Below are 25,767 nucleotides of genomic sequence, written 5' to 3'. Positions count from 1 at the left end.
TTTCGACGGCTGCATTCAGAGAGGTAATACCTTCCATTTGAAGCGCTCGTTTAATGAAACTATCCGAGACGGCAGTAACAAATTGTGCGCAAGCGATCTTATCGCGTAACTCACACGGGCACTCGGGTACGCCAGGCGCGATAGTCTGTCGATTTCGGAACCAAGAGCAGCCAAATCTTCCCCAAATTTCTGCTTACGATTCGTGAACGCGACATAGCTATTCTGCGATTGTCGTCCCTCCCCGAAACGCAGTTCAAGCTTTGCTTTGAGCTCAGCGAAATCCAGTCGTTCGACGTCCTCAACCGTCTCCAAAACTGAGCGCGCTTTCCCCCTCAGGCTCAAAGCCAACGCGATCGTTTTGGTAGCGTCATCCCAATTATTCGCCCGCGCGATTAAATTTAATTGCGAGAAATATTCGTCCAATGAGACGGTTCCGTCATACGTGTCGGGTTTCAGCTTGTATTTAAGCTCACTTGCGACCGCGACACTTTTACCCACGCGCACCGACCGTACCTCCGCGCCGCTCGCGACGTTGGCTCTCTTTCCCGTGTACGCATTTTGCGTTTCCGCGCCGCTCGCGTCTTGCGCCCTCGAGTCCCCGGACGCTCTATTAATAAAAGGACTTAGCTCTGTGTTGGAGATAATCCCGCGGAGACGGCAGAGCTCCTCCTCCTGGCGGCGGAACGTCTCCGCATAATCGCGCTCTCTACGTGCGTGTTCCTCGCGCATCTGGCGGATCTCTTGTATGACGGCCTGGAGAGTCACAACTTCCGCCGACGTCTCCGTAGCGCCCGACTGCGGAATCGCTTCCCTCAGCCGTTTCCTTGTGCTGGACATGGCCGTCGTATCGTCGCTCGTCGCTCGTATCGTATCTCTCGCTCGTCCGATCTTCGCTCGTCCGATCCTCGCTCGTCCGATCCCGGACGAGCCCCCCAAAAAATGTTACACTCGCCGCGCGTTCGTCACACTCACACTATCACCTCACTCCCGAACGCGCCGCGCTTCCCCGTCACGGGAATAAAGGAACTCTCTATTATTATAAAGAACGGATTTATTGCTCAGATACAACAAGTCACGTCCGTTAGATACAAAGTTCAGAGCCAAATCTGACAAGCGTAATTATAAACAATCAACCGTCGCTAAGGCGACCCGCAACTTCTCGCTACGGGGCGACCCACATGAGCGCACGGCACAGGCGAACAGCACGGGCGTAACAATATGTAACATGATATAGAATATTTGAGAGGTGCGTTGACATTCATGAAATTAAATTCTGCTGGCACAGAATCTAATCCAATATACCTTGATTATCGCTTATTCTATGTAAATAGTCTATTTATTTGCTAATTGTAAGGTGCATTCACATACTCTTACTCATCGGATACCGAAAAATATGGACCGACGTTTCTATGTTAGTCAGTTGCTTGCAAATCTCGTGCGTATTTTTCGATCGGACTCACTCAGTTACGACTTGCTCTTTCGCAAACAAAAAACATAAAAACGTGAAGTAAAAATATGTATATTAATATTCATTAAAGTGGTTGTATATTATTTATTTAAATTATTACGTTATAATATATTGTGGCACAGAATATGCTATAGAACTAATAATTATTTACGTTAAAATCACAAATTTTATGTATTTTATAAAATAATTATTTATGTCTGTATATTACACAATTCTATTATGTTCTCATTCAATTTAAGTACCGTGTATTCCTACATAGACATGAAACGCACATATTCTAAAAGACATATTCGTCGTTTGGTTCATAATGAACGGTTATCTTTGGAAAGAGGAATACATATAGTATTGCCACAACAGCTAAATAATTCTAATAATTATGATAATTATGATCAACATAACATTGAAATATACGATGGATTACGCAATTCACAACCCATCCATGAAGTTGAATCAACTGAATATAAAGGTAAATTTACAAATGATTAAGGTTTTACTTTTAATAGCTTAATTAAAAGCAGTAAAAGTATATGAACTAAAAAAAAATAATTTTATACTAAAACGTTCATTGAAGTTATATTTTGAAATAAAATTTGACATCTATAAATATATTTATAAAATTATTCAAAAATTTTTGGAATATGAATCGTAACTGTAACACACATACACACGCACACACGCACGCACGCACGCACGCACGCACGCACGCACGCACGCACGCACGCACGCACGCACGCACGCACGCACGCACGCACGCACACGTATGTATGTGTATATATATATATATATATATATGTAGGTCCAGAGGTATGTTCCGGGACTGTTTACGTTTTTTGAAATGTACAGTCCTGGAATATAACGCATATATATGTAATCAGATTCAAAAAACTGTCCCAAAAAATGCCGTAGGACATCAATTTTTTCCAGGACAGTCCTGGAAACTGCCAAATGTCCCGGAATATACCGATATCAAAAATAAAAGTCCCGGAACATACTTCCAGACCTACATATATATATATATATGTAATACATTTTATATTTGTATATGGATATTGATACTGCAAACGTAAACGACGTTGACAATTGTACGAGAGCGCTCGGTAGCGCGAGATAGCGCGCGGTAGAGGACGACCACAAAAGAAACGGAGAGGAACAGCAAGTACCGAAATACAAAGTTTAATGTTCAATATATGTACAGTTATTTACACGAGTTTCCCTTTCAGGCAAAATACCATGAGCGCGCACAGAGTTTAGCTCGGCGAAAGCGGCGATATAGCAATTAAGCTAGCGAAAAGCGGTGATGAACGGTAAAGCAAGGCGATTGTATAAAGATACTAGCGGTGATCTGCGAGCGAAATCGATTCCGCGGCGCAGCGGCGGTCCTTTTAACTCCTCCGAGGCGAAACTCCCTCCCTGCAGATTTCTCAGAATTTCGGGAGGGTGATTGGCCGTCGGAGTCTCGCGTCATGGAGCTGACGTCACCGTTTGCGTGGTGACCCGACGGGGTCGTCACCTGTTTTCGAGTGCTTTGTGTATAGCATGGATCGTTCCTTTGTTCTAGCATTGTTGTTTGACTTTATTATTGATAATAAAGTCAAAGTTTCTGGAAAGTTGATCCCAAAAGATCCATGCTATACCGAATATTTCCGTGACAATTCTTGAACGGCATTTCACGCGAATATTACTTTACTGAATTTACTGCAGGCATGCATGTGCAGACATGCAGCCGAATCGATATGCGATCGATTTCACTGAACGCGATTTCAGCGCGTGGTGCAGGCGAGCGCCAGCGGCGTGACGCGCCTGCGCAGTGTCATAACGTGCGACGATCCCGAGCAAAACACATAAATATTCGCGATACATGCGTAACGCGAGTTCGTGGTATGTGAAAGTGATGCGCGAAAGTGATTTTACGACGTGAACTGTGAATAGTGGCAGAAAGCCAACGAAGATAATTAAACATTAGCAGAGGGCCGACAAAGACAATTGAGCATAGGCTGAGGGCCGATGACAACGATTAAACATAGGCTGAGGGCCGATAACAACGATTAAACATAGGCTGAGGGCCGAGACCGACAATTAATCAATCGTAAATGTCGAGTGGCTCACGCATCCGTCGGCGGCGTCTGGTCCTTGATCCAAGGAAGTAGCACGAGCTTGCACAGCGGGCGCACGAGCTCTGAGGTGGCTGTCCGAATCTTTGCAACGCGGACCACGCCGTCGTCCCCTGGGTGCAGTCTCACGATCCGGGCGAGAGGCCATCGACTCGGCGGAGTGTTCTCGGAGCGTACGAGGCACAAGGCTCCCACGTCCGGGACGTCCTCGGTTTTGTGCCACTTCGGCCGGGCTGTCATCCCGTGGATATATTCCCGTGACCATCGAGACCAGAAGTGATTGCGCATTTTCTGAATGTGCTGCCACCGGGATAGCGTGCCGTCGGCAGTCTCTTCGAGTGAAGGCTCGGGCACGGCCAGCAGCGGGGAGCCGATCAGGAAATGCCCCGGTGTGAGTGCGGAAATATCGTCCGGGTCGTCAGATAAAGCCTGCAGCGGTCGTGAATTCAGGCAGGCTTCGACTTGTGCGAGGAACGTGGACATTTCCTCGAAAGTGAGTGTGCTCTCTCTGATCACTCGTCGCAGGTGATGTTTTGTGGATTTCACCGCTGCCTCCCAAAGTCCGCCGAAGTGTGGTGCGGCAGGCGGATTAAAGTGCCATTTCACACCTTCGGAGGTGACAGAATGGGCGATGCGACGGCCGTCGGCGGATGACGCGCGAAACATGTCTTGGAGAACTCGGTCAGCGCCGACGAAATTGGTGCCGCAGTCCGAGTAAATCTCCTCGCAGAGGCCTCGACGTGCTGTGAAGCGACGGAATGCAGCCAGAAATGCATCCGTCGTATAGTCGGAGACCACGTCGAGATGCACTGCCTTGGAGCTGAGGCAGACGAACACGGCGATGAAGGCCTTGTGGGCCTTGTGCCCTCGTCCCCGGCTCGTGCGGATGAGAATGGGGCCGGCGTAGTCCAAGCCGGTCCGGAGGAACGGGCGCGCTGGTGTGACTCGTCCTCGAGGAAGATTTCCCATGGGCGGCTGCGGTGTGGCCGCTCGCCATCGCGTGCACGTGACGCACCGATGCAGCATCTGTTTGACCACGGTCCGACCTCGAGGGATCCAGAATCGAAGGCGGAGGAGCCCGAGAGTGAGCTGCACTCCCCCGTGCAGCGTTCGACGGTGGCAGGAGTCGATCAGTAATCGAGTGAGCCATGAAGATGTTGGGACGATCATTGGGTGCTTCTCATCGTGAGGTAGCGGAGCGTGCTTCAGGCGTCCTCCTGCTCGTAATACGCCGTGGTCGTCCAGGAATGGATTTAAGTGCACCAGTGAGCTCCTCAGTGGTACAGTGCGGTTGAAGGCGACTGCGGTGACTTCGGCGGCGTAGTGCAACCCTTGCACCACGCGGAGCCACAGAAACAGTGCCTCATCTATCTCGTCAGGTTGAAGCGTGAGCGTCGTGCGGGCGACGGAGTGTCGCCATCGAGAGCACCAGGCCGTGACTCTCAGTAGCCGGTGCAGGGATGAGAACCTGAGTAGCATGTCAGGCTCGACTTCAACCTTCTCAGTGGCGGCTTGCACCACGACTCGTTGTTCGGGCATCTGGTCTGCGGGTAGTTCGGAGTCCTCGTTCGGCCAGTGAGAGGGGTCCTCCTGGAGCCAGGCTGGACCCGTCCACCACAAGGGATGGTGCAGTAGCTCACTTGGTGCGATCCCCCTCGAGGCGCAGTCGGCTGGATTGTCCCGCCCTGGGACGTGTCGGGAATCTGCGTCTGGATGTGAGCCACGCGGTTTGCGACGAAGGTCTTCCAGCGGGAAGAGTGCCCTCGGATCCACTGCAGTGTGGTCTTAGAGTCTGACCAGAGGAAAACAGGTGCTGTGGACAGACTTAAAGTGTTGCGATAGTGCTTTGCGAGATTCGAAAGTGGCGCGGCGGCACACAGTTCGAGGCGCGCCAGTGTCACTTGCTTCACCGGTGCCACTTTGCTCTTGGCGGCCAGGATGTGTACAGCCTGGAAGTTGTCTGAGGAGACGCGGTGGTACACGACTGCGGCATATCCTCGTTCGGATGCGTCGGCAAAGCCGTGTATTTCCAAGTGCTGGTTCTCGGTGCCAGTGCCGAGCCAGCAATTCACGCGGAGGCCTTCGAGCAAAGGGAGTTCCTTGAAGAGGAGCTCCCAGCGGTGAGCGTCGGCGGAAGGGAGCGGAGTATCCCAATCCAGCTGCTGCAGCCATGCAGACTGAATTAATATCTTGGCGCGGATTATGACCGGAGCGAGCCATCCCAGTGGGTCGAAGAGACGTGCGGTTTCCGCGAGGACGTGTCGTTTCGTGTACTGAGTTATCGTGCGCGGGTGTATCGCGAACGCGAAGCTGTCCTCGCTCGGGTACCAAAGGAGACCTAACGTGGTCTGACTTTCGTTCTGCCAAGAGTGCGGTTCTTGAAACAGACGGTGTTCCCGGGGAATGCCTTCTAAAGCTTCCTCGCAATTGGACGACCACTTCCGAAGCGGAAACCCGCCCGCCATGCAAAGTTCGCGAAGTTCAGTTTGCAACGCGATTGCGCCGGGTATTGTGTCCGTCCCTGTCTGGACGTCGTCGACGTAACGGTCCTCGAGCAGTGCGACGGCGCCCTGCGGATATCGTGCTTTTTCGTCGTTAGCCAATTGAATAAGTGACCGGATCGCGAGAAACGGTGAACACGCGAGGCCGTACGTCACCGTGTTCAGGAGTAGTTCGCGCAGTAGCTCGGTCACCTTTCGTCTCCATAGGATTCGCTGGAATCCGCGGTCTTCAAGGTGCACGAGGATTTGGCGATACATCTGTTTGATGTCCGACACGAGTGCTACGCGGTACCGGCGCCAACGCGAGATCACGTCGGCGAGCGCGGGCAAGAGATTAGCTCCAACGTGTAAGTGAGCGTTCAACGATTCACCGGACCTCGTGCGTTGCGACCCGTTGAACACCACTCTGAGCTTGGTGGTGGAGCTGGCCTCCTTGAATACTCCGTGGTGTGGTAAGTAGCACTTCCCGGTGGTGTTGTCTTCGGTGGTGCTCGCCTCCGTCATATGTTGCAGGTCTTCATACTCCTGCATGAAGGCTCGGTAGAGCTCACCGAACCGCGAGTCCTGGTCGCATCGTCGCTCCATGGTGGACAGCAGGCGCTCCGCCGGCTTGCGAGTCTCAGCCAGGCTCGTTGGAATTTTCCGGAACGGGAGTCTCACGACGTACCGTCCGGTGGCCGTATGTTCGTGGGTGCGCACGAAGATCTCCTCGCATTCTTCCTCTTCGGGCGTGAGAGCGGCGGGAGCGGAGACGTCGGTTTCCTGCTCCCAGAAGCGGCGCACTAGATCGACTAGCTCGTGGTCGGCAGTGCATTGAAATGAACTGCGGTGCCCTTCTGTTGCACCACAACCCCCCGAGAGGATCCAACCGAGGACCGTCTTCTGCGCTATGGGCGCTTCAGGCCCGCCTTTGCGGATACCGTCCTCGAAGATGATGGAGCAGACTTCCGCTCCGAGGAGTATCTCGACTGGATCGTTATCCAGGAACTGCGGGTCGGCCAGAGGAAGTCCCTAAATGTGTGGCCACGCTGGAGCGCGCCTCGTAGTCGAGCCCTGATACAGCGAAAGACGCGGCAGAACGAACGCGACGGCGGAGATTGTGGACCCGGTCGTGATGGAGGTGATGCTCACCGTCACCTTCCCGCGGGTCGATCCCGATTTTGAGCCGCCGATCCCGAAGATGGACACGGCGGAGTACGATCGTTTAAGGCGGAACTGCTGAGCCAGAGATTTGGAGATGATCGATACTTCAGATCCCTAATCGATTAGAGCTCTCACGGCGTGAGGATCTCCAAGGCGGTCGGCGACCATCACCCGCGCGGTTGCCAGAAGAACGGCCTTGCTATCTTCGTCTTGACGCACTGCGGATAGTGCGCTGACTTCTGCGGGTGTCGGCTCCACGGGTTTCGGTGCGGGGACTTGAGCCTCGTGGAGCATTGTGTGGTGCCTAGATTTGCACGTCAGGCACGTTTTTGACGATTGGCACTTCGCGATCATGTGATTACCGAGGCAGTTGTAGCACAGCCGATTAGTCTCGACGAAAGATTTACGCTCGTTGGCCGACTTTGCTTTGAACTCGTTGCAAGTCATCAGAGTGTGCTTTCCTTTACACAACGCGCATTGAGGGTCGGAACTGCGTTTCGCGACGTGAGTTTTCGCGGATCGTGTCTCTGTGGCTTTCGACGCGGGTTTCGGTTTCGCGGCATTGAGTGTTAGTATGCGCTTGGTCATAAAGTCTGTGAGTGCCGTGTGATCCGGTGGATTGATGGAGTCGCAGATGGAGGACTCCCACTCGAGACGCGTACGCGGATCAAAGAGCTCGACTACGAGGTGGTTGAAGAGGTCCATCCCGTGGGACTCGATAGGCCGGCCGATGCTCTCCTGCGCGTTAACAGCGGCCGTCGCGGCGTTGGAAATTCGGCTAAGTTCATCGTCGGTATCTCTCTTCATCTTTGCGACGGCGGTGAACGTTGCAAAGTTGGAGCGTATCAACTCCCTTTTGTTTTCGTAATGCTTGTCTAAGATCGCCCATGCGCGTTCGTAATTATCTCCGGTTACGTTTAACGATCGAATTAATTTTTCAGCTGTGCCTTTCACGCACGACCGAAGGTAGTGGAAACGCCCGACGTTTGAGATGGCGGAGTTTTTGCCGATGACCGACTGGAAGAGGTCACGAAACGACGGCCAGTCTTCGTACGCGCCTGAGAAATCGCGCAGCGTAATGCGGGGCAACGAGGTCTTAGGAGAGTGTTCGTTGTTCTGCACCGGCCCAGCTGGCACTCTGGGCGTCGCGGGTTTCAGCTTGTTCGCGAGACCGGTAAGCAGACTATGCTGATGCACGTAAGTGTTCTCAACAGTGTCGACAAAATCTGTTTTTGCGTACTCACTCTCGTTGTAGAGTTGCCCGCAACATGCCCGAATGAGGTCATGGTTTGACTCGAATTTTGCCCACAGGTCGTCGAGAATGCGAATGCGGGTGCTCACAGCGCCGAGGGTGAGCTTATCTGCACCCAGCTTCCGGAGGTTGTCCATGGAACGGAAGATGCGGCCGTGAATGTCGTGCTGGCTGCTCAGCAAGGCGCTCTGGTCCATGCTCATGGCTGCGGTCGTTCTTTGCGGAAGCACTCCCGAATTCGCGGGTGCCGCGGCTGTACGCCGCATTGTACATAACGTTCCGTTTCGAAATCCCCGTATTATCTTAGATCTTTGTATATCGTTCCGTCTCGACATCCGTGTATTATTTATATCTGTATATCGATTTCGCTCAACATCCGCGTATTATCCATATCTGTATATCGATTCCGTCTCGAAATCCGCGTATCATATCTAATGTATCACACCGTAATTCTCGTATTATTAATAAACCATTGTTTTTAACTTTTTCTAAAACCGAGTCTTGTGTCTTCCTCCGCGCCTATTCTGAATCCTGACCAGCCGCAAGTTAGATCCACGCTTCGGAAGATAGGTTGTTTTATGGCGCCCGACTTAAATCCTGGGCCCTCAGATTGCGCTTCGAGTCGGTTGCCGCGGTAAGTCATTCGAGGACTTTTTGGACGTGCAATGAATCGTTAAAAAATTGGCACACCGTGCCCTTTCTCGCCCGGCGGATGCTCGGCCGGGCGGCATCCGGCTGATAATCGCCGGGTACGATACGTTTTGGGGCGCATCGTCACATCACCTTCCCTTTTTAGGAGCGCTATTAATCCTGGTACAATCCTCCGGACGGTCCGCATGGTTCCAGTTCGGTTGAATCGCATGTGCCATCGATGGCCTGAAGACCGCGTTTTCCATTCCCGTGTCACGTGGGCGGAATTGTGGGGCACCATGATGATGTGACGGTTTTATCTTCTTCGGGATTGGTGACGGTAGTTCCGGGCCCACTGGCCGGAGCACCCGAGCCTCTGGAGCATCCGAGCCTCCCCCGTGGTAGTGCAGATGGCGGTTCGCTGGTGGCTGGTGAGTCCGGTGTCGGCAGCGGAGTTGGTTGGGTCGCTCTTCGGGCCCGGTAGGTTGCCGCGGTGATTCGCCTGTGGCGAGTCGGTGCTGGTGGTGGCGGGGTCATCAGCCACTCCAGTTTCCGTCGTTGCTGCTGGTCCGATCGCTGGACCACGCATCCGAACGTCGGCACGTTTTTGCGTGTCGGCAGAACGGCGGCGGGTTCTAAGCTCTCGGTGACGGCGGCGGCGGCGGCGACAGACCCGGTGGTGAACAACCTTGTCTACGTGGCCTGGAATCCCGGGCAGGCCGGAACGTACGTTATGGGCTCAACAAGGAGCTCGTTTATCTCGTCAAACTATATCCTGTTCGAACTCGGTGATCTTTATGAAACAATCGGAACTCGAATATTTTGCTCCGTCTGCGGGGCTCGCTTATATTTCTGATTTTTGGAAGGTGTTAGGGAGGGGGTGCGTGGTATAATATCCGGTGTCATCCTCGGTGTCGTCGTCGGGGTCGACGGTGTTTTTCTCGGCGTCCATTTCGGCGTTGTTTTCATCTTCGGTTTCTTTAGTTGGAGGGGAGAGGAGGCTCTGAGGCGGTTTTCAGATCTCGTACATGGATATGTCGTATCCATTTTTCGCTTTTATCGCGCAGATCTACGATTACAGGGAATACGATACCTGGAGGGAGCCTCGGAATTTTGGTGCGAGTTTTGCGTTAAACGCTGCGGCTTTATTGGAGAGTGGATATTCGCGTTTTCACACTTATTCTCTAATTTTCAGTTTCCATGCTCGCCGCCGTAAGTTGTAATGTTTTTGATGGCGCTGGAACGCGTGCGCAAGATGTATCCGCGCGAGTTCGAAGGCCTCTTTGAAATGTCGGCGCGTTTCGCCGCACAGTGGGAAATTCCGTGCTGTTTTTGGACAAAATTCTTGTGACAGCACAATTTTTAAAATATCCCGTTGATTTTTTTTGTAAATGCTCAGGAAGATTTGTGCATTAATGCAATACTGCGGAAATATATTTGTCGCACAACGAAAATTGTTAAACATAGAGTGCAATCCAGTAAATATGAAATTCATGCAAAAAACGGTAATCTCTTCATAGACACAAGCTTCTAGGGTATAGTTTAACCGAGATGGATATCATTTTAACTATGTTTTAAGTCGCTGATAACAAATTCAAGCTTTTAATTTCAAAATTAATTTGTTTAAACAAATTATCTCAAAGTAAGATGTTTTATAAATTTCCATTTTAAAATCTGTGGATACAATTACATAGAAAAAACATAGTAGGCCTTCAAAGTAATATCTTTTAGATCCAAATTGTTAATAATAATTTACAATTATTTTTTTAACTTAAAGTATAATATTTTTTATATCTTTATTTAAAGGAATTAACGGAAGATTATCAAGCGAAATGAATATAATTTTTATGATTTTTGATGGCTGATTACGAATTCAATCTCAGAATTGCAAAATTAATTTGTTTAAACAAATTTATTTAAACAAATTATCTGAAAATAATATTTTTTATGAATATTTATTTCAAAATCATTTTGCAGATGAAATTACATAGAAAAAATAGTAAAAGCCTTCAAAGTAACACTTTGTGGATCTAAATTGTTAATAATAAAGGTTGATTATTTTTTTATAATATCTTTTATTTAATATTACACAATAAATATATATATATATATATATATATATATATATTTGTATAATTTTCTCTGAGTTTTTGTTTAATGATAATAGTAATTTTCTTTTATGATTAACTGTCTTTGGTTATCGTTTTTAATATTAAAAGATATAAGCCTTTTAATCGTATAACAGTAATGTGATTTTATGTAAAAGATTTTATAGTAAACTTTGAAGAACTTGAATCTACGAATCCGAATCTATCACAAAATCGAAAACTAAATGAGTCTACAAATGGTTTAATTATTGAAGGAAGAGTAGGTAGACCACGTTTATCTTTTGAAGAAGGCTCTGATAAAACTAAGATTAGACTTGCAAAAGAACTGGCCTCAAAGCATACTTATGAGGAATTGCGTATGGCTTTTGCAATAAAACAAAAAAAATTTTTTGCGGAAAATGAATCAGAAGCAGAGGCCGAGAAGAGTAATTTATGTGAACACGAAAAAAATGAAGTCTTGGCTATGTTTATGGATGGACGATTTTCAAAGCAGACTTACACAAAAATAAGAGCTCACAATTTAAAAATGTTTGGAAGTAAGCTGTATCCTCCTTACTATGAAATAGCTAGAGCTAAACAAGATTGCTATCCTGACAACATTGAAATCACTGATTTAGGAGCAAACGTAGACTTGATTTTTTAATTTTTAATTTATTAAAGAAACTAATAAATTGATAGAAGAAAACTACAGATATTATAGAAAAATTTTAGATAAAATAGAAACTTTCTGTTTGGATTTCAAGGACATGTCTTTCGATATCAAATTTGATATGAAGTGCACAATGCTTGATGGTAAAGCGTGTAACGCTATAACAGATCAGAGATCATCTGCTAGCTGCAATATTTGTGGTGCTACTCCAAGTAATATGAACAACATTGCAATGGTATTGAGTCTCCCAAGTAAGGAAAAATTTTATAAGTTAGGTTTCCCTGTTCTACACAGCTGGATACGTTTTATGGAATATGTCCTGCATCTTGCGTACAATTTATATTTTAAAAAGGGAACAGCAAGGGGAAATGATAAAGAGTTGAAGAAAGCTAGAAAAACATAAATTCAAAAATCTTTGAAGACTGAACCACAATTGTTTGTTGACATTGTGAAACAAGGCTCTGGAACAACAAATACTGGAAATGTTGGTCGAGCCTTTTTTCAACAAACCGAACGTGTATCTGAATTAATTGGAGTAGATAAAGATTTATTAATGAGAATGCACGCTATTCTTCAAATTATATCGTGTGGACAAGAAATTGATTTGGTAAGATTCAAAGAGTACTGTATCAATACAGCAAAAAAATGTGCAGAGCTTTATTCATGGTATAAAATGCCACCATCACGCAGTACATAAAGTTTTAATCCATGGATGTGATATAATGAGGGCATTGAATGCTCCTATGATTTGGTTCTCGGAAGAACCTCAATAATCAAATAACAAAATTTTCCGAAAAGCACGCTCCGAACATAATAGAATGTACCAAAGAAATGCAACTAACAAAGATATAATGCATTATGCATTAGTATCATCTGATCCAGTGATTAGTTCATTGAGAGAGATAGAATCAAAAAAGGTTCAAGAATTGATTTTTGAAGCAAAACAATTTTTGACAAGTAAAAATTAAAAACGCATAAAATCACAAAAAATCCCTCTAATTACTGTTACCTTGACGCGGTATTTATTGTGTAATACTAACTAAAAGTTGACTGTATACTTGCAAAATGACTATAGACATTCACATATATATAATTTTACATTTTACAATAGACTCACAGATACTTATTTATATACAATTTTATTATTTATAAAACAGGTTTAATTTGAATGCTCTCATGTGAGATGTGACTCCAGACGGCTTTGTCATTTACTATCGAGAAATGGCTACTTTTTAATTTATTTATTTTTTACTGTATTACTTTTTAACATGTTAATTTTCACTTTGCGCGAATCTATGTAATTTTTAATTTAAAACGGCTGAAGAAGACCCTGTGCGGTTGAAACGTTCCGTTGTATATAAGTATGTTTATTAAATTTACTTTAAATTGACATCTACGTGTTTGCTCGATTGTTGGCCTTTATTCCTATTTATTTTGACATATGAGCGTTTCTTTATTTATCTACTAAATAAAATATGTTATGAAAAAATAATCAACCTTTATTATTAACAATTTAGATCTATAAGGTGTTACTTCGAAGGCTTTTTTTATTTTTTCTATGTAATTCCATCTGCAGAATGATTTTGAAATGAATATTCATAAAAAATATTTTCAGATAATTTGTTTAAATAAATTTGTTTAAACAAATTAATTTTGCAATTCTGAGGTTGAATTCGTAATCAACTATCAAAAATCATGAAAATTATACTCATTTTGCTTGATGATCTTCCGTTAATTCCTTTAAATAAAGATATAGGAGATATTATACTTTAGGTTAAAAAAATAATCGTAAATTATTATTAACAATTTGGATTCAAAAGATATTACTTTGAAGGTCTACTATGTTTTTTCTATGTAATTGTATCCACATATTTTGAAGTGGAAATTTATAAAACATCTTACTTTGAAATAATTTGTTTAAACAAATTAATTTTAAAATTTAAAGCTTGAATTTGTTATCAGCGACTTGAAACATAGTTAAAATGATATCCATCTCAGTTAAACTATACCCTAGAAGCTTGTGTCTATGAAGGGATTACCGTTTTTTGCAAAAATTTCATATTTACTGGATTGCGCTCTATGTTTAACAATTTTCGTTGTGCGACAAATATATTTCCGCAGTACTGCATTAATGCACAAGTCTTCCTAAGCATAAAAAAAAATCAACGGGCTATCTTAAAAATTGTGCTATCACAAGAATTTTGTCTAAAAACAGCACGAAATTTCCCACTGTGCGCCGGGAGAGAGTGCGGCGGCGGTATTCGGTAATGCGTTTTGGTTGAAAAGGGATACTGGCTCGCGCCCGTAGATCGAGTAGACGGGAGTGTATCCCGTTGCCTCGTGCAGCGTCGTATTGAATGCGAATTGTAATTAGGGCATTTGCTCGTCCCAATTACGATGATTTTTGTCAACGTATTGCCATATCATAGTCTTGACAACGCGGTTAATTTGTTCTACCGGGTTACAATGCGGCGCGTGCACGGGCGTGCATGCATGCACGTGATGTGCTGCTAGCTCTAGTTTCGCGGACCGGAGCTGCGTTTCGTTGTCCGATAGTATTACATTGGGACATCCGTGACAGAATAGTATCGTTTCTGCGATGTAACGGCTCTTCTCTTAGTAAAGGCGGAGGCAAGGGCGTAGGGGACGCATTCTCAGCTATTTCAAAAATCGGTTAGGAGCCAGGTATGCCCTTTCTTCGAGCGCGGTAACAGCCCTAATGTCAGATCTAATGTCACTTGCTGCCAGTGGCGTACGACGGAAGTGGCGTGGAGCGTACCTGCCGGGTCTGAGCTACTTTATGTTTCAGGCACTTCGGAGAATTTCGGACGTATCGTGCTATCTCCCGTAACATGCCAGGCCAATAATAATGTTGCGTGACGCGGGTAATTGTTTTGGTTATCCCGAGATGTCCGGCTGCAGACGCGTAGTGGTTTCGGTGAAGTATTTCGGGTCGGTGGTTTTTGGCCACACATTCTTTCCACTGGCTCTCAGCGGAGACTTCTTTAAAATCGAGTTCGTGGAGCACGTGACGGAATAATCCCCCTCCTCTTATGTAGTAATTCGGGTGTTTGCGTGGAGCGTTTTGCACGGCGCGCATTGTTTGGGTACTAGGATCAGCGAGGCGGGGAAGTGACAGCGGCTGTCGTGGGCTGGCGGGATAGCGCGTATGCGACCCGGTTAAGGGATCCCTTTCGGTACCGGATTTTCAGGTCATATTGCTAGAGCTCGAATACTGAACGGCCCAGCCTCTCGGTGGGTGCGTCAAGTTTCTGCAGCCATCAAAGAGACACTGGTGGTCAGTGAGAACGGTAAACGGGTACCCCTCGAAATAGTCCCGCATGCGGCGGATTTCTCATATAACGGCTAGGCATTTGAGCTTAGTAGCGCTGTAATTTTGTTCGGTGTGGTTGAGAGTACGGCTCGCATACGCGTTGACCCGTTCGCCCTCAGAGAAATTATGTGTCAGTACAGCCCCTAATCCGATTGCGCTGGTGTCTGTCTGTAAGACGAAACGGCGAGTGAAATCTGGACAGGCGAGAACCGGCGCGGTCGTAAAAGTCGTTTTTAAATGCTTGAATGCGTGTTCTTCTTTGGGCCCCCATGTCCACCGGGCGTGTTTGCGGGTCAGCGCGGTGAGCAGCGCGACGACGGTTGCGAAGTTCTGAAGCGTCGGTACTAGGAGGCGACTCCTAAGAACTGCCGGATCTGCTTTACAGTTTGTGGCCGGGTCTACCGGGCGACGGCTTTGACTTTCTCAGGGTCGGTGCGGATTTCTTCGCGGTCGACGATGTGCCCTAAGTATTGTAAGCGGTCTACGCAGAACCGACGTTTGTCCGGATTGAGTTTCAGGTTCGCGGCGCAGAGCCGTCGAAAAACTTTGCGTAGAATTCTGAGATGTTCTTTGAATGTTTTGCTAATAATTATAATGTTGTTCAGATATACGAACACGTAGGGCTCTAATTCGGGTCCGAGCACGGTATCTAGAAGCCGCTGGAATGTGGCGGGGGCGAAGTGTAAAGTAAACGGCATTACCTTGAAGTAACAGAGCTCTTTCCCGGGTACGGTGAACGCGGTGCTTGGTCGGCTGGTCGCCATGATATTGACATACTGTAATAAATAAAGGAAAGAAGACAAAGCTATCATCTATTGTCATTACTAATCTCATGAATTAATAATATAAACGGTGTCGCTTCGCGTATACTTGGAGCGAGACACTACCGCGTTTCTGGATTTTACCACTAGGCGCCACCACATTGTGGGTTTATTTTATGGCTCTTGTTTGGTACTCGCGTGTAAATAGTTACTTGTAAATAGTTGTTAGTTGCGTCATTGTATTGTATTCGCGTTAGATTAGTTGCTTAGCATCTTTGTATATATTTGTCTCGTTTACGGTCGGTAACGAGGCTCACTTCGTATTAGCGACTCGCGCGCGACGTTGGCGGATCGCGATCCATTCGATAGTCAATGTTCGCGCGACTCACCCGACTCGTGCTGCCCGCACGCGGGGGCCACCCCAAGCACGAAGAAGAGGGGCTTCTTCCCGGTGTCTTCGCGAGGCGCAAGCACCGGCACAGTTGTATTTCGTACGCGAGAGAAGACAGTAAAATTTGGGGCCGTACTCGACGCCTCACGTCTCGGACCATCGTCGTCTCTCGCTTTTCGAGAAGAATTACATCGTATCGATAGAATCTTGCCACATAGTGATTTTGTGGACGGTATTCCGCGCCCGGGTGCACCCCGCGAAACGGCGCCGTGTGATTCGAATCGTGTGCATTAACGCTTGCTTGCTTGTCTTCCGCCTGCACGCACGATCACGTGATCCGCATGCGTCTTGCACGACCATCCTGCCTGGGCTGACTCTCCGCCACCACGAGAACCAGGAGGAAGGACGGAGGCTGTGCGAGGACATCACGGGCTACGATACGGTGAGTCGCTTCGCACCCCCCCTTTTTTGGCATTTCTAATCGTTTTCGTGAGGGCACGGGCCCTCTGGTCCTTCAACCGAGTTTGACCATTCGCGAATCCGGGGCGGATAAACACCCCCCCGAGCATTGGTCCTTCGAGCCGGATCTAGCTTCGCGTTCGTTACTTCCGCCAACCTTTCGCGCGATTCGCAATACTTCGCATTAATTCGTAATATTAGTCGGCCCTGTTGGGCATTCCGTTGTGCGATAATCGGCGCGTGCACGATCCCACCGCGTGATCGCTCTTGTCCGCACGTGCATTCGGCACGCTGTGGCGAAGAAATACGCGTGAAGATTGTTCGCGCGTGCCATTATTCGACACGCTACCCCTGCACCCGCGTGCAATACAGATTAACGCGATAATTGACGCGTGCACGTTCGCACCGCGTGATCACTCTCGCTCCCCCGCGTGTATTCGGCGCGCGGTGAGGGGAAGTTCGCGCGGGGATTGTGCGCGTGCCGTAATTCCTCGCGATCGAGAAGACGCCGGCACACTCGGTGCCGTTCTCTCAAGTGAAATTCGCGCTCGCTGCACGCTTGGTGCAACATCATTTGACGGAATCATCAGCACGTTCGGACCGCGTGATATCTGTCGTCCGTACGTCGCTTTCAGCACGTCGCGACGGGAATATCCGCATATTCGTTGCGTGCGCTATTATTTCTCGATACCGAGAGAACACCTTATTATTTTTTGCGCTCGAGAGTACGATTGCACACTCGGTGCCGTTCTCTTAATCATAGTTTGTGCAATAATAAGCGATCGAATATTCGCGATATTCCATTGCTTCAGCTTAACCGTCGAATTCGAGACGCCCGCCCCTCCCGACCTTGGCGACCGGTGCGGTGTTTTTCGATATTGTTGTTGGTCTCCGCGTTCGAAGCGAGACCTTTGAAAATATTTGGCACGTGCTCTGATCACGTGCACATACATTTGCTCGCAAATATTAGTTGTCATCTCCCGATCCTTCTCACTCCTGTAGGACAAAGCCTTCGAACCGTTGTTGATTTTCGTGTCTTCGCGCGCGTGTAGATCATCCTCACCATGACGAAGGGGGCTCGATCGCGGCGCGAGCTATGCATTCGCCGCATGAGGGAAATTCATCAATACTCGGTGCTCGCATCGGAAAACCCGACTCAGAAGGCGGAATTTATGGCGCGCTACCCGACGGTCGCGAAAGTGGTAGATGATTTCGAGGGAAATCACCTAAAGATTATCCAAGACGTCGGGGACGACGAGTTCGAGACGGAGGATAAGATTCGCGACGAGTTCGACCGATTGCGCTTCGCTGTCGTGGGGCGATACGAGAAATTGGCTCGAGCCGCACGGAAGGCCGATCCGCCGGCTCCATCGTCCGCGTCTCGCTCGGCCATTCGCCTGCCGAAGCTCGCGCTCCCTCAATTCAGCGGAGATCTCGCGCTGTGGCCGACCTTTATCGCGCTCTTCGACGCGGCGGTTCACAATAACCTCGACGTTACCGTCATCGAGAAGTTTCAGCATTTACTGACTTCGCTCTCTGGCGAGGCTCTCGGTGTCGTAAAACACCTGCCGTTGACAGTGGAAAATTATCCCATCGCGTATGACGCATTACAGGCGCGCTATTCGGACAAGCGCGAGTTAGCTAAGCAGTATTGGCGTGCAGTCGTACACGCTAAGCCTTTGGTCGGGGATACTCCCGCCTCTCTCCGTGCGTTATTGGACGGGTTCACCGAGAACACGCGCGCTCTTGGAATGTTAGGCTATCCGGTCAAGGCGTGGGATTTTATGCTGTATAATCACTTGCTGGAAAAACTCACCCCTACGTTACGGGAGAAGTTTGAAGCGAGCCACATGTCGGTGGACTCGCCGAGTTTCGATCAGCTGGTACAATACCTATCGAGTTACTGCTCGGTTCTCGCGTCAGTGGCGGGTCCTTCGGCGCAATCGGGCAAATCGAAGCCGTCGACTCCCGCGAAGAAGGGCGCAGCGACTACCTCGCTCGTCACCCGGAACGCCGCGTGCGTAAAATGCGGAGAGCAGCATTTATTAGCAAAATGCGCCGGTTTTCTTCAACTCTCGGCAAGGGAGAGGCACGACCTCGCGCGTGACAAGGGATTATGCTTGAACTGCCTGCGCTCGGGTCATAACCTCAAAACCTGCCCCAGCTCGTGGACCTGTCGGTCCTGTAAATCGAAACACCACTCGCTCCTGCACTTCGAGCAGGCTAACACGGTTTCTCCCGCAACCGTTCCCTCGATAGCTTCGGGCGCCAGCGAGTCCGCGCCCTCAACCATCGTCGAAAACAAGCCCATCGTTTCGATGGCCAGCGTTTCTAACAGTGTGGTGCTCCTTTCGACCGTGCGGGCCGAGGCCCTTGACGTTAGGGGCAACGCATTTCCAGTACGCATGTTGCTGGATAGCGCCAGCCAGGCAAACTTTATTACAGAAAGCTGCCTTCGAAGGGGCGGTTTCGCGCGGACTAGACATAGCGTCGCCGTTTTGGGCGTCAACGAGACGAAGGCTGCCACCACTCGGGGCCTCACTTCACTCGTGATTCGCGTAAAGAATCGGGATGATCTTCGTTTCCCGATCGAAGCCACGGTGCTCCCTCGCATAACTTCGCCGTTGCCTAACCATCGAGTTGACTCTAAGGATTGGAGTCACTTAACGGGACTGCCGCTCGCGGATCCGGAATATCATCTGCCGGGCTCTATCGATATATTGCTGGGCGCGGATTCCTTTGTATCCGTGCTACGTGACGGTCGCCGCACCGGGAGAGCCGGGGAACCGGACGCCTTCAATACCGCGTTCGGTTGGGTACTGATGGGCGCGGTCTCTCCGGCGTTACAAGTGCAGCCACTGCACACCTTTGCCACCACGCTCGAGTCAATTGATGCCGCGGTGGAGCAATTTTGGAGACTGGAGGACGTGCCAGAACACCCTCCTCGATCCGAGGAGGATCAGCGATGTATAGAGTTCTTCGAAAGAACTACTTACCGTGACCATTCGGGTCGTTTTGTCGTTTCGTACCCGTTCGCGTCGGGCCTTCCCACGTTCGTGGATTCGCGGCCGATAGCCGTAAATAGATTGCGCGCACTCGAGCGCCGTTTCAAGTCAAATCCGGACGTTCGACAGAGCTATAACGCCTTTATGCAGGATTATCTGGATAGCGGTCATATGACCATCGCGAGTGAGGCCGCTCCTCCGGACGGCCGGGTTTACTATTTGCCGCACCACGGGGTGCACAAACTTGACAGTACGACCACCAAGCTTCGCGTCGTCTTCGATGCCTCAGCGAAAGGCCCGAACGGGTTATCTCTCAACGATACGATTCTAAGCGGACCGAAGCTACAGCCCGACATAGTCGCGGTTCTCCTCCTCTTTCGCGCGAAACCCGTGGCTCTCACCGCCGACGTAAAACAAATGTTTCGGCAGATCTGGATCACGCCGGAGCATCGCGATTACCAACGCATCGTCTGGCGTTTTTCGGAGTCGGACCCCATACTCGATTACTTGCTTAACACGGTCACTTTCGGGAATACGGCCTCGCCGTTCCTGGCCATTTACTGTCTGCTTCAATTAGCGCGGGAGAATCGCGAACGATACCCCCTAGTTTACACCACCTTGCTCGAATCGTTGTACGTCGACGACGTCGTGGCTAGCGTCCGCTCCGTCGGTCAGGCCGTCGCGCTGCGAGATCAGCTCCTCGAATTGTTCCGAGGCGCCGGTTTCGAACTGCGAAAATGGGCGAGCAGCCACTCCGAAGCGTTGGAGGGGCTCGACCCATCAATCTGTAGCGACGCGATGCTTTCGTTTGAGTCAGCCGATGACCAGGTCCTCAAGGTCCTGGGACTCCGGTGGCATTCTCAGTCGGACACCTTCGGCTTTCAAATCAACCCGCTGAATCGGAACTGCACGAAACGCACCATTTTGTCGGAGGTGGCCCGCGTGTTCGACCCCTTGGGTTTTTTGACCCCGTTGACGTTCACCGCGAAGTGCCTGATCCAGAGGTTATGGACGCTAAAGCTCGAGTGGGATGACGAACCCCCGTTGGAGGTCCGCCGCCAATGGGAGCGTTACCAATCGGAGTTCGACGCGTTGACCGCGCTCCGTATCCCGCGCACGTTCCCAGTGGGCGATAACATTCGATATGAGCTCCACGGTTTTTGTGACGCAAGTGAGCTGGGCTACGGGGCCGTAATCTACCTGCGTGTCGTCGCTCCATCGGAGAGCAAACGCTTGCTTCTTTGTGCCAAGTCAAAGGTGGCTCCCCTCCGCGCGGTCTCTTTACCCCGATTGGAGCTCTGTGCCGCGTTGCTCCTCGCCGATTTAACTGCGTACGTCCGTCAGGTGTTACGGGGTCACACCGTCATTGACACTGAGCGCGCTTGGTCCGATTCCACGGTCGCGCTTTGTTGGATCCGATCCTCTCCGCATCGATGGAAGACATTCGTACGCAACCGCGTCGCTCGTATACAGGAGAGGATTCCGATTGCGGCTTGGGGACACGTGCCCACGGATCAAAATCCGGCGGATCATTGCTCGCGCGGACTGTTTCCCCGCGACCTCGTGGCTAGCTCGATGTGGTGGGAGGGACCCGAGTGGTTGACGGACTTCGAGACTCACGTCGAACCGGTCCTCTCGGAGGAGTCGCTTCCCCGCGAGGAAGAGCGGATCACCTCGCTCGTGTCACTCGATCCGCCCGGTTCATTGCTCGCGTTATTGGATCGCTTCTCGTCGCTAGACAAAATCTGTAGAATAGTCGCATACGTTTCTCGATTCCTAAGTCGTTCCAGGGCCAGGCCGGCACCCGCGACCTTGGCCGTGGACCAACACGAATCGCATTCCGCATTGTTAACGTTAATCAAACTCGTCCAGCTGGATTCGTTTGAGGAGGAGATCGATCGTCTAGGGCACCGGAAAGGGCTGCCAAAACCGTTTCTCAAACTCGCTCCCTTTTTGGACCCAACGGGTCTTCTCAGGGTGGGCGGCAGGCTGATTCACTCGGGATTGGCCTACGAGACCAAGCACCCTATATTGTTGCCCAACAAACACCGGTTAACCGACCTCATAATCGAGCGGGAGCACCGTGCGAATCTGCACCCGGGTAGACGCACGCTCCAATATCTCCTCGCACAACAGTTCTGGATCCTCGGAGTCCATCGCGCAATTCGACGCGTGCTCTCTGCGTGTTATAAGTGCTTCCGAGCGAACCCTCGCCCGAGTCAACCGCTCATGGCGGAGCTACCGGTCGACCGCGTGAGCCAGGTCGAGCCCTTTTCGGTGAGCGGCGTCGGCTTTGCGGGACCCTTCACGCTCGTCACTCGCCGAGCGCGAGGGGTCTCCTCGTTTAAGGCATATGTCTGCCTTTTTGTTTGTTTCGCGGTTAAGGCCGTCCACTTGGAGGCGGCGCTCTCGTTGACCACGGAATCCTTCCTCGCTGCGCTGCGCCGCTTCGTAGCCCGTCGCGGACGCTGCTCCTTGTTATATAGTGACTGCGGCACGAACTTTGTGGGCGCTTCTCGGGAGCTCGCAGCACACATGCGCGGCGCGGCGGAGCGGGAGAGGATCCGATGGTCCTTCAACCCTCCCTCTGCGCCCCATTTCGGGGGCCTCTGGGAGTCGGGCGTTAAATCTTTTAAAACTCACTTACGGCGGGTGGTGGGGGAGCAGATTCTGACGTTGGAGGAGTTCGCGACGGTCCTCGCTCAGATAGAATCCGTATTGAACTCGCGGCCGCTTTGTCCCGTGAGCACGGATCCTCTGGACCTAGAGGTCCTGTCTCCCGGTCACTTCCTCACAATGGAGCCCCTGGTGGCCATTCCCTCTCCTGACTTGACTCCTCTCCCCGTGAACCACTTAGGTCGATGGCAATTAATACAGCGAATTCACCAGGACTTCTGGAGACGCTGGCATCATGAGTATCTCTGTACTCTCCAGCAGCGTCCCAAATGGTGGACCTCCGCTAATCCGCTCGCCGTGGGCTCACTCGTACTCATTCGAGAGGAGAACGCGTCGCCTCTCCAATGGAAGCGCGGCCGCGTAGAGTCCCTTCACCCGGGTCGCGATGGCGTTCCGCGGGTCGCCACGGTCCGAGTGACGGGCGGTTCGATCGTGCGTCCCCTGGTGAAGCTGTGCCCCCTGCCGATGGGCACACTTCTCCAGGCGACCAACCCCGATCCGTAAAAAAAATGCATCTCGCTGCATTTTGGTGGGCGGGATGTTTGGTACTCGCGTGTAAATAGTTACTTGTAAATAGTTGTTAGTTGCGTCATTGTATTGTATTCGCGTTAGATTAGTTGCTTAGCATCTTTGTATATATTTGTCTCGTTTACGGTCGGTAACGAGGCTCACTTCGTATTAGCGACTCGCGCGCGACGTTGGCGGATCGCGATCCATTCGATAGTCAATGTTCGCGCGACTCACCCGACTCGTGCTGCCCGCACGCGGGGGCCACCCCAAGCACGAAGAAGAGGGGCTTCTTCCCGGTGTCTTCGCGAGGCGCAAGCACCGGCACAGTTGTATTTCGTACGCGAGAGAAGACAGTAAAATTTGGGGCCGTACTCGACGCCTCACGTCTCGGACCATCGTCGTCTCTCGCTTTTCGAGAAGAATTACATCGTATCGATAGAATCTTGCCACATAGTGATTTTGTGGACGGTATTCCGCGCCCGGGTGCACCCCGCGAAACGGCGCCGTGTGATTCGAATCGTGTGCATTAACGCTTGCTTGCTTGTCTTCCGCCTGCACGCACGATCACGTGATCCGCATGCGTCTTGCACGACCATCCTGCCTGGGCTGACTCTCCGCCACCACGAGAACCAGGAGGAAGGACGGAGGCTGTGCGAGGACATCACGGGCTACGATACGGTGAGTCGCTTCGCACCCCCCCTTTTTTGGCATTTCTAATCGTTTTCGTGAGGGCACGGGCCCTCTGGTCCTTCAACCGAGTTTGACCATTCGCGAATCCGGGGCGGATAAACACCCCCCCGAGCAGCTCTTTTATTATTTTTTAAGTTTGTAATCTTTGTTATAAGATAAGAAAAAATTCGTTACTCTGCGTCGCACTTTTTATATTGACAATTTTATTCAGATCCGTTCGTAAAATTTTTATTGTTTAAAGAATATATTATAAATGTTAAGAAAAACAGCATATTGTATTTTTTATTACAATATATGTTAGGATAAGATCTTATTAAGTTGTCATTCAAAGGAATTAAAAATTTATAGAATATTATCATTATGGGAGACAGCACAATGTCATAGCTGTAAAATAGTATGAAACGCGTGCATAAGATTGTTTGACTTTGAGGAAGTATTTCAAAGTAGCAATGCATACTTATAAAATAATTATTCCATAAATTGGTTTATTAAACATTTAAGATAATATAATTTCATATTTGAATACTCTGTTAAATAAAGTAATATAAGGACCCTCGAGATTAAAATAGGAGAAATCAAAGCTATCAGGGTCAAACGCAGATCGTCGTGCGTAATATCAATAAACTGATTTATTAGTCGTTTTAATACATTAATCTGTACGTTTCAGCTCAACTTTGAGCGGTAGTTACAAAAGTTTGTTAAACGTTCTTCGTACCATTTGGTGAGTTTACTGATTCAAACTCTCAGAAACATAGACCAATTGATCCATATCTGTAAATTTATTAAAGTAATGTTGAGATATTAAAAAAAAACATTAGGGAACTCATCAATCGGTCTGAAAAACGTGGAATACAGAGTCGTGTACAGAATGAATAATCTGCGAAAAGACTAAACGATCTCATCGACACGACACACACAACAATGATATGAAGGTATTGCAAAGGAAAAGCATATCGTAAATCAAAACACCGACGAGGAATATAAATAGTAAGTTAAGCTAATAAATTAAAATAATAGCTATTAGTTTTAGAAAGCATTTCCAATAGATGGTCATACATTTCTAAAAATTGCAACATACCAAAGGGTGAATTTATTAAAGCAGTTGAATTAATATTAGACTCAACTTACTTCTGTTTTGACAATATAATATATAAACAAAAATTTGGTACTGCCATGGGCTTTCCGTTTTCTCCCATCGCTGCTGACATGGTAATGCAGGATTTGGAAAGTAGAGTGTTGCAACAACTTATTTTTATTTTACCGTTTTATTTTAAATATGTAGATGACATAGCCATGTAGATGACATACCTTTTTACGCTCTTGACACAATCCTTCATTTATATATTTGATTGGTTTCACAAACCAACTTTCTCAGGCTGACATCTTAATTTTTTGTCGCAACACCCTGTTTCTAAAAAAAAAAGCACGATTATGGGCATGGTGGATAGGGCCTTCTTACTATCCCACCCGAAATACCATTCAAAGAATATTAAGTTCATAACAGACATTCTTCTGCAAAATGACTACCCGTTGGAATTTATCTTTAACACAATTAATACTAGAATCAAATCGTTACTTAACAAATGTACGCGCAAACAGAATGAACTTCCACCTACGATTGAAAAGGAACGACGTATTTGGTTCACGGTCCCATATGTTTCGGGTATCGCTGAGTGTTCGAGAGCACGCGGAGCGCGGTTAATGAAATTAAACGGAAATAATTCAGAAAACGTATTTACAATTATTTACAAAAGCTGAAGTGTTGTGAGTGCACACAGAGGTGAAAAACGGCTAAGTTCGTAGCACCGGGCTGATCGAAATCAGCAGCAGATCGCGAGGTTTCTTTAAGCGGTTTGCGCAAGCGGTGTGTCTAAGCGGTGATGCAAGTAAACTGAGCGGGTGACCCTCGAGAAGAGAGCCTTCTCGACACTGGGGCGAAACTTTATTACCTTTGAGCCGAGGCTCTTTTCGGGCTAATCACCAATAATGTTATCGCATTTGAAAAACATAGTGGTTGTTAAAGGACTTAGGTGCGTGATTGGTAGCCACAGGCCGCGCGCGGAAACGTACGCGCCTGGC

The 25,767-nt window shown here is 48.8% G+C and overlaps 4 protein-coding genes across 4 annotated transcripts; 2 read left to right on the top strand and 2 right to left on the bottom strand.

The window, feature by feature from the left end:
• Window positions 1–3,570: 3,570 nt before the first annotated feature.
• On the bottom strand, window positions 3,571–5,118 carry LOC143902801 (uncharacterized). Its single transcript, XM_077415974.1, has one exon. It carries the CDS (start codon window positions 5,116–5,118, stop codon window positions 3,571–3,573), a length of 1,548 nt encoding a protein of 515 aa, XP_077272100.1.
• Window positions 5,119–5,215: 97 nt separating this feature from the next.
• Window positions 5,216–8,030, bottom strand: LOC143902800 (uncharacterized). The gene is made up of 4 exons (XM_077415973.1): window positions 7,395–8,030; window positions 7,212–7,337; window positions 5,481–7,091; window positions 5,216–5,392 (listed from the first exon to the last, which is right to left on the bottom strand). Exons 1-4 carry the CDS (start codon window positions 8,028–8,030, stop codon window positions 5,216–5,218), a joined length of 2,550 nt encoding a protein of 849 aa, XP_077272099.1.
• On the top strand, window positions 7,725–10,428 carry LOC143902774 (uncharacterized). The gene is made up of 2 exons (XM_077415955.1): window positions 7,725–8,397; window positions 8,535–10,428. Exons 1-2 carry the CDS (start codon window positions 8,215–8,217, stop codon window positions 8,748–8,750), a joined length of 399 nt encoding a protein of 132 aa, XP_077272081.1. The 5' UTR covers window positions 7,725–8,214; the 3' UTR covers window positions 8,751–10,428.
• A 7,488-nt stretch (window positions 10,429–17,916) lies between these two features.
• Window positions 17,917–22,992, top strand: LOC143902799 (uncharacterized). Its single transcript, XM_077415972.1, has one exon. The coding sequence runs from the start codon at window positions 17,917–17,919 to the stop codon at window positions 22,990–22,992; it is 5,076 nt and encodes a 1,691-aa protein (XP_077272098.1).
• Window positions 22,993–25,767: the final 2,775 nt, after the last annotated feature.

Source organism: Temnothorax americanus, unplaced genomic scaffold, assembly GCF_048541705.1.
Source record: "Temnothorax americanus isolate GAGA-0224 unplaced genomic scaffold, ASM4854170v1 Scaffold40, whole genome shotgun sequence".
Lineage (NCBI taxonomy): Eukaryota > Metazoa > Arthropoda > Insecta > Hymenoptera > Formicidae > Temnothorax > Temnothorax americanus.
This window is presented reverse-complemented; position numbering and strand designations above follow the sequence as displayed.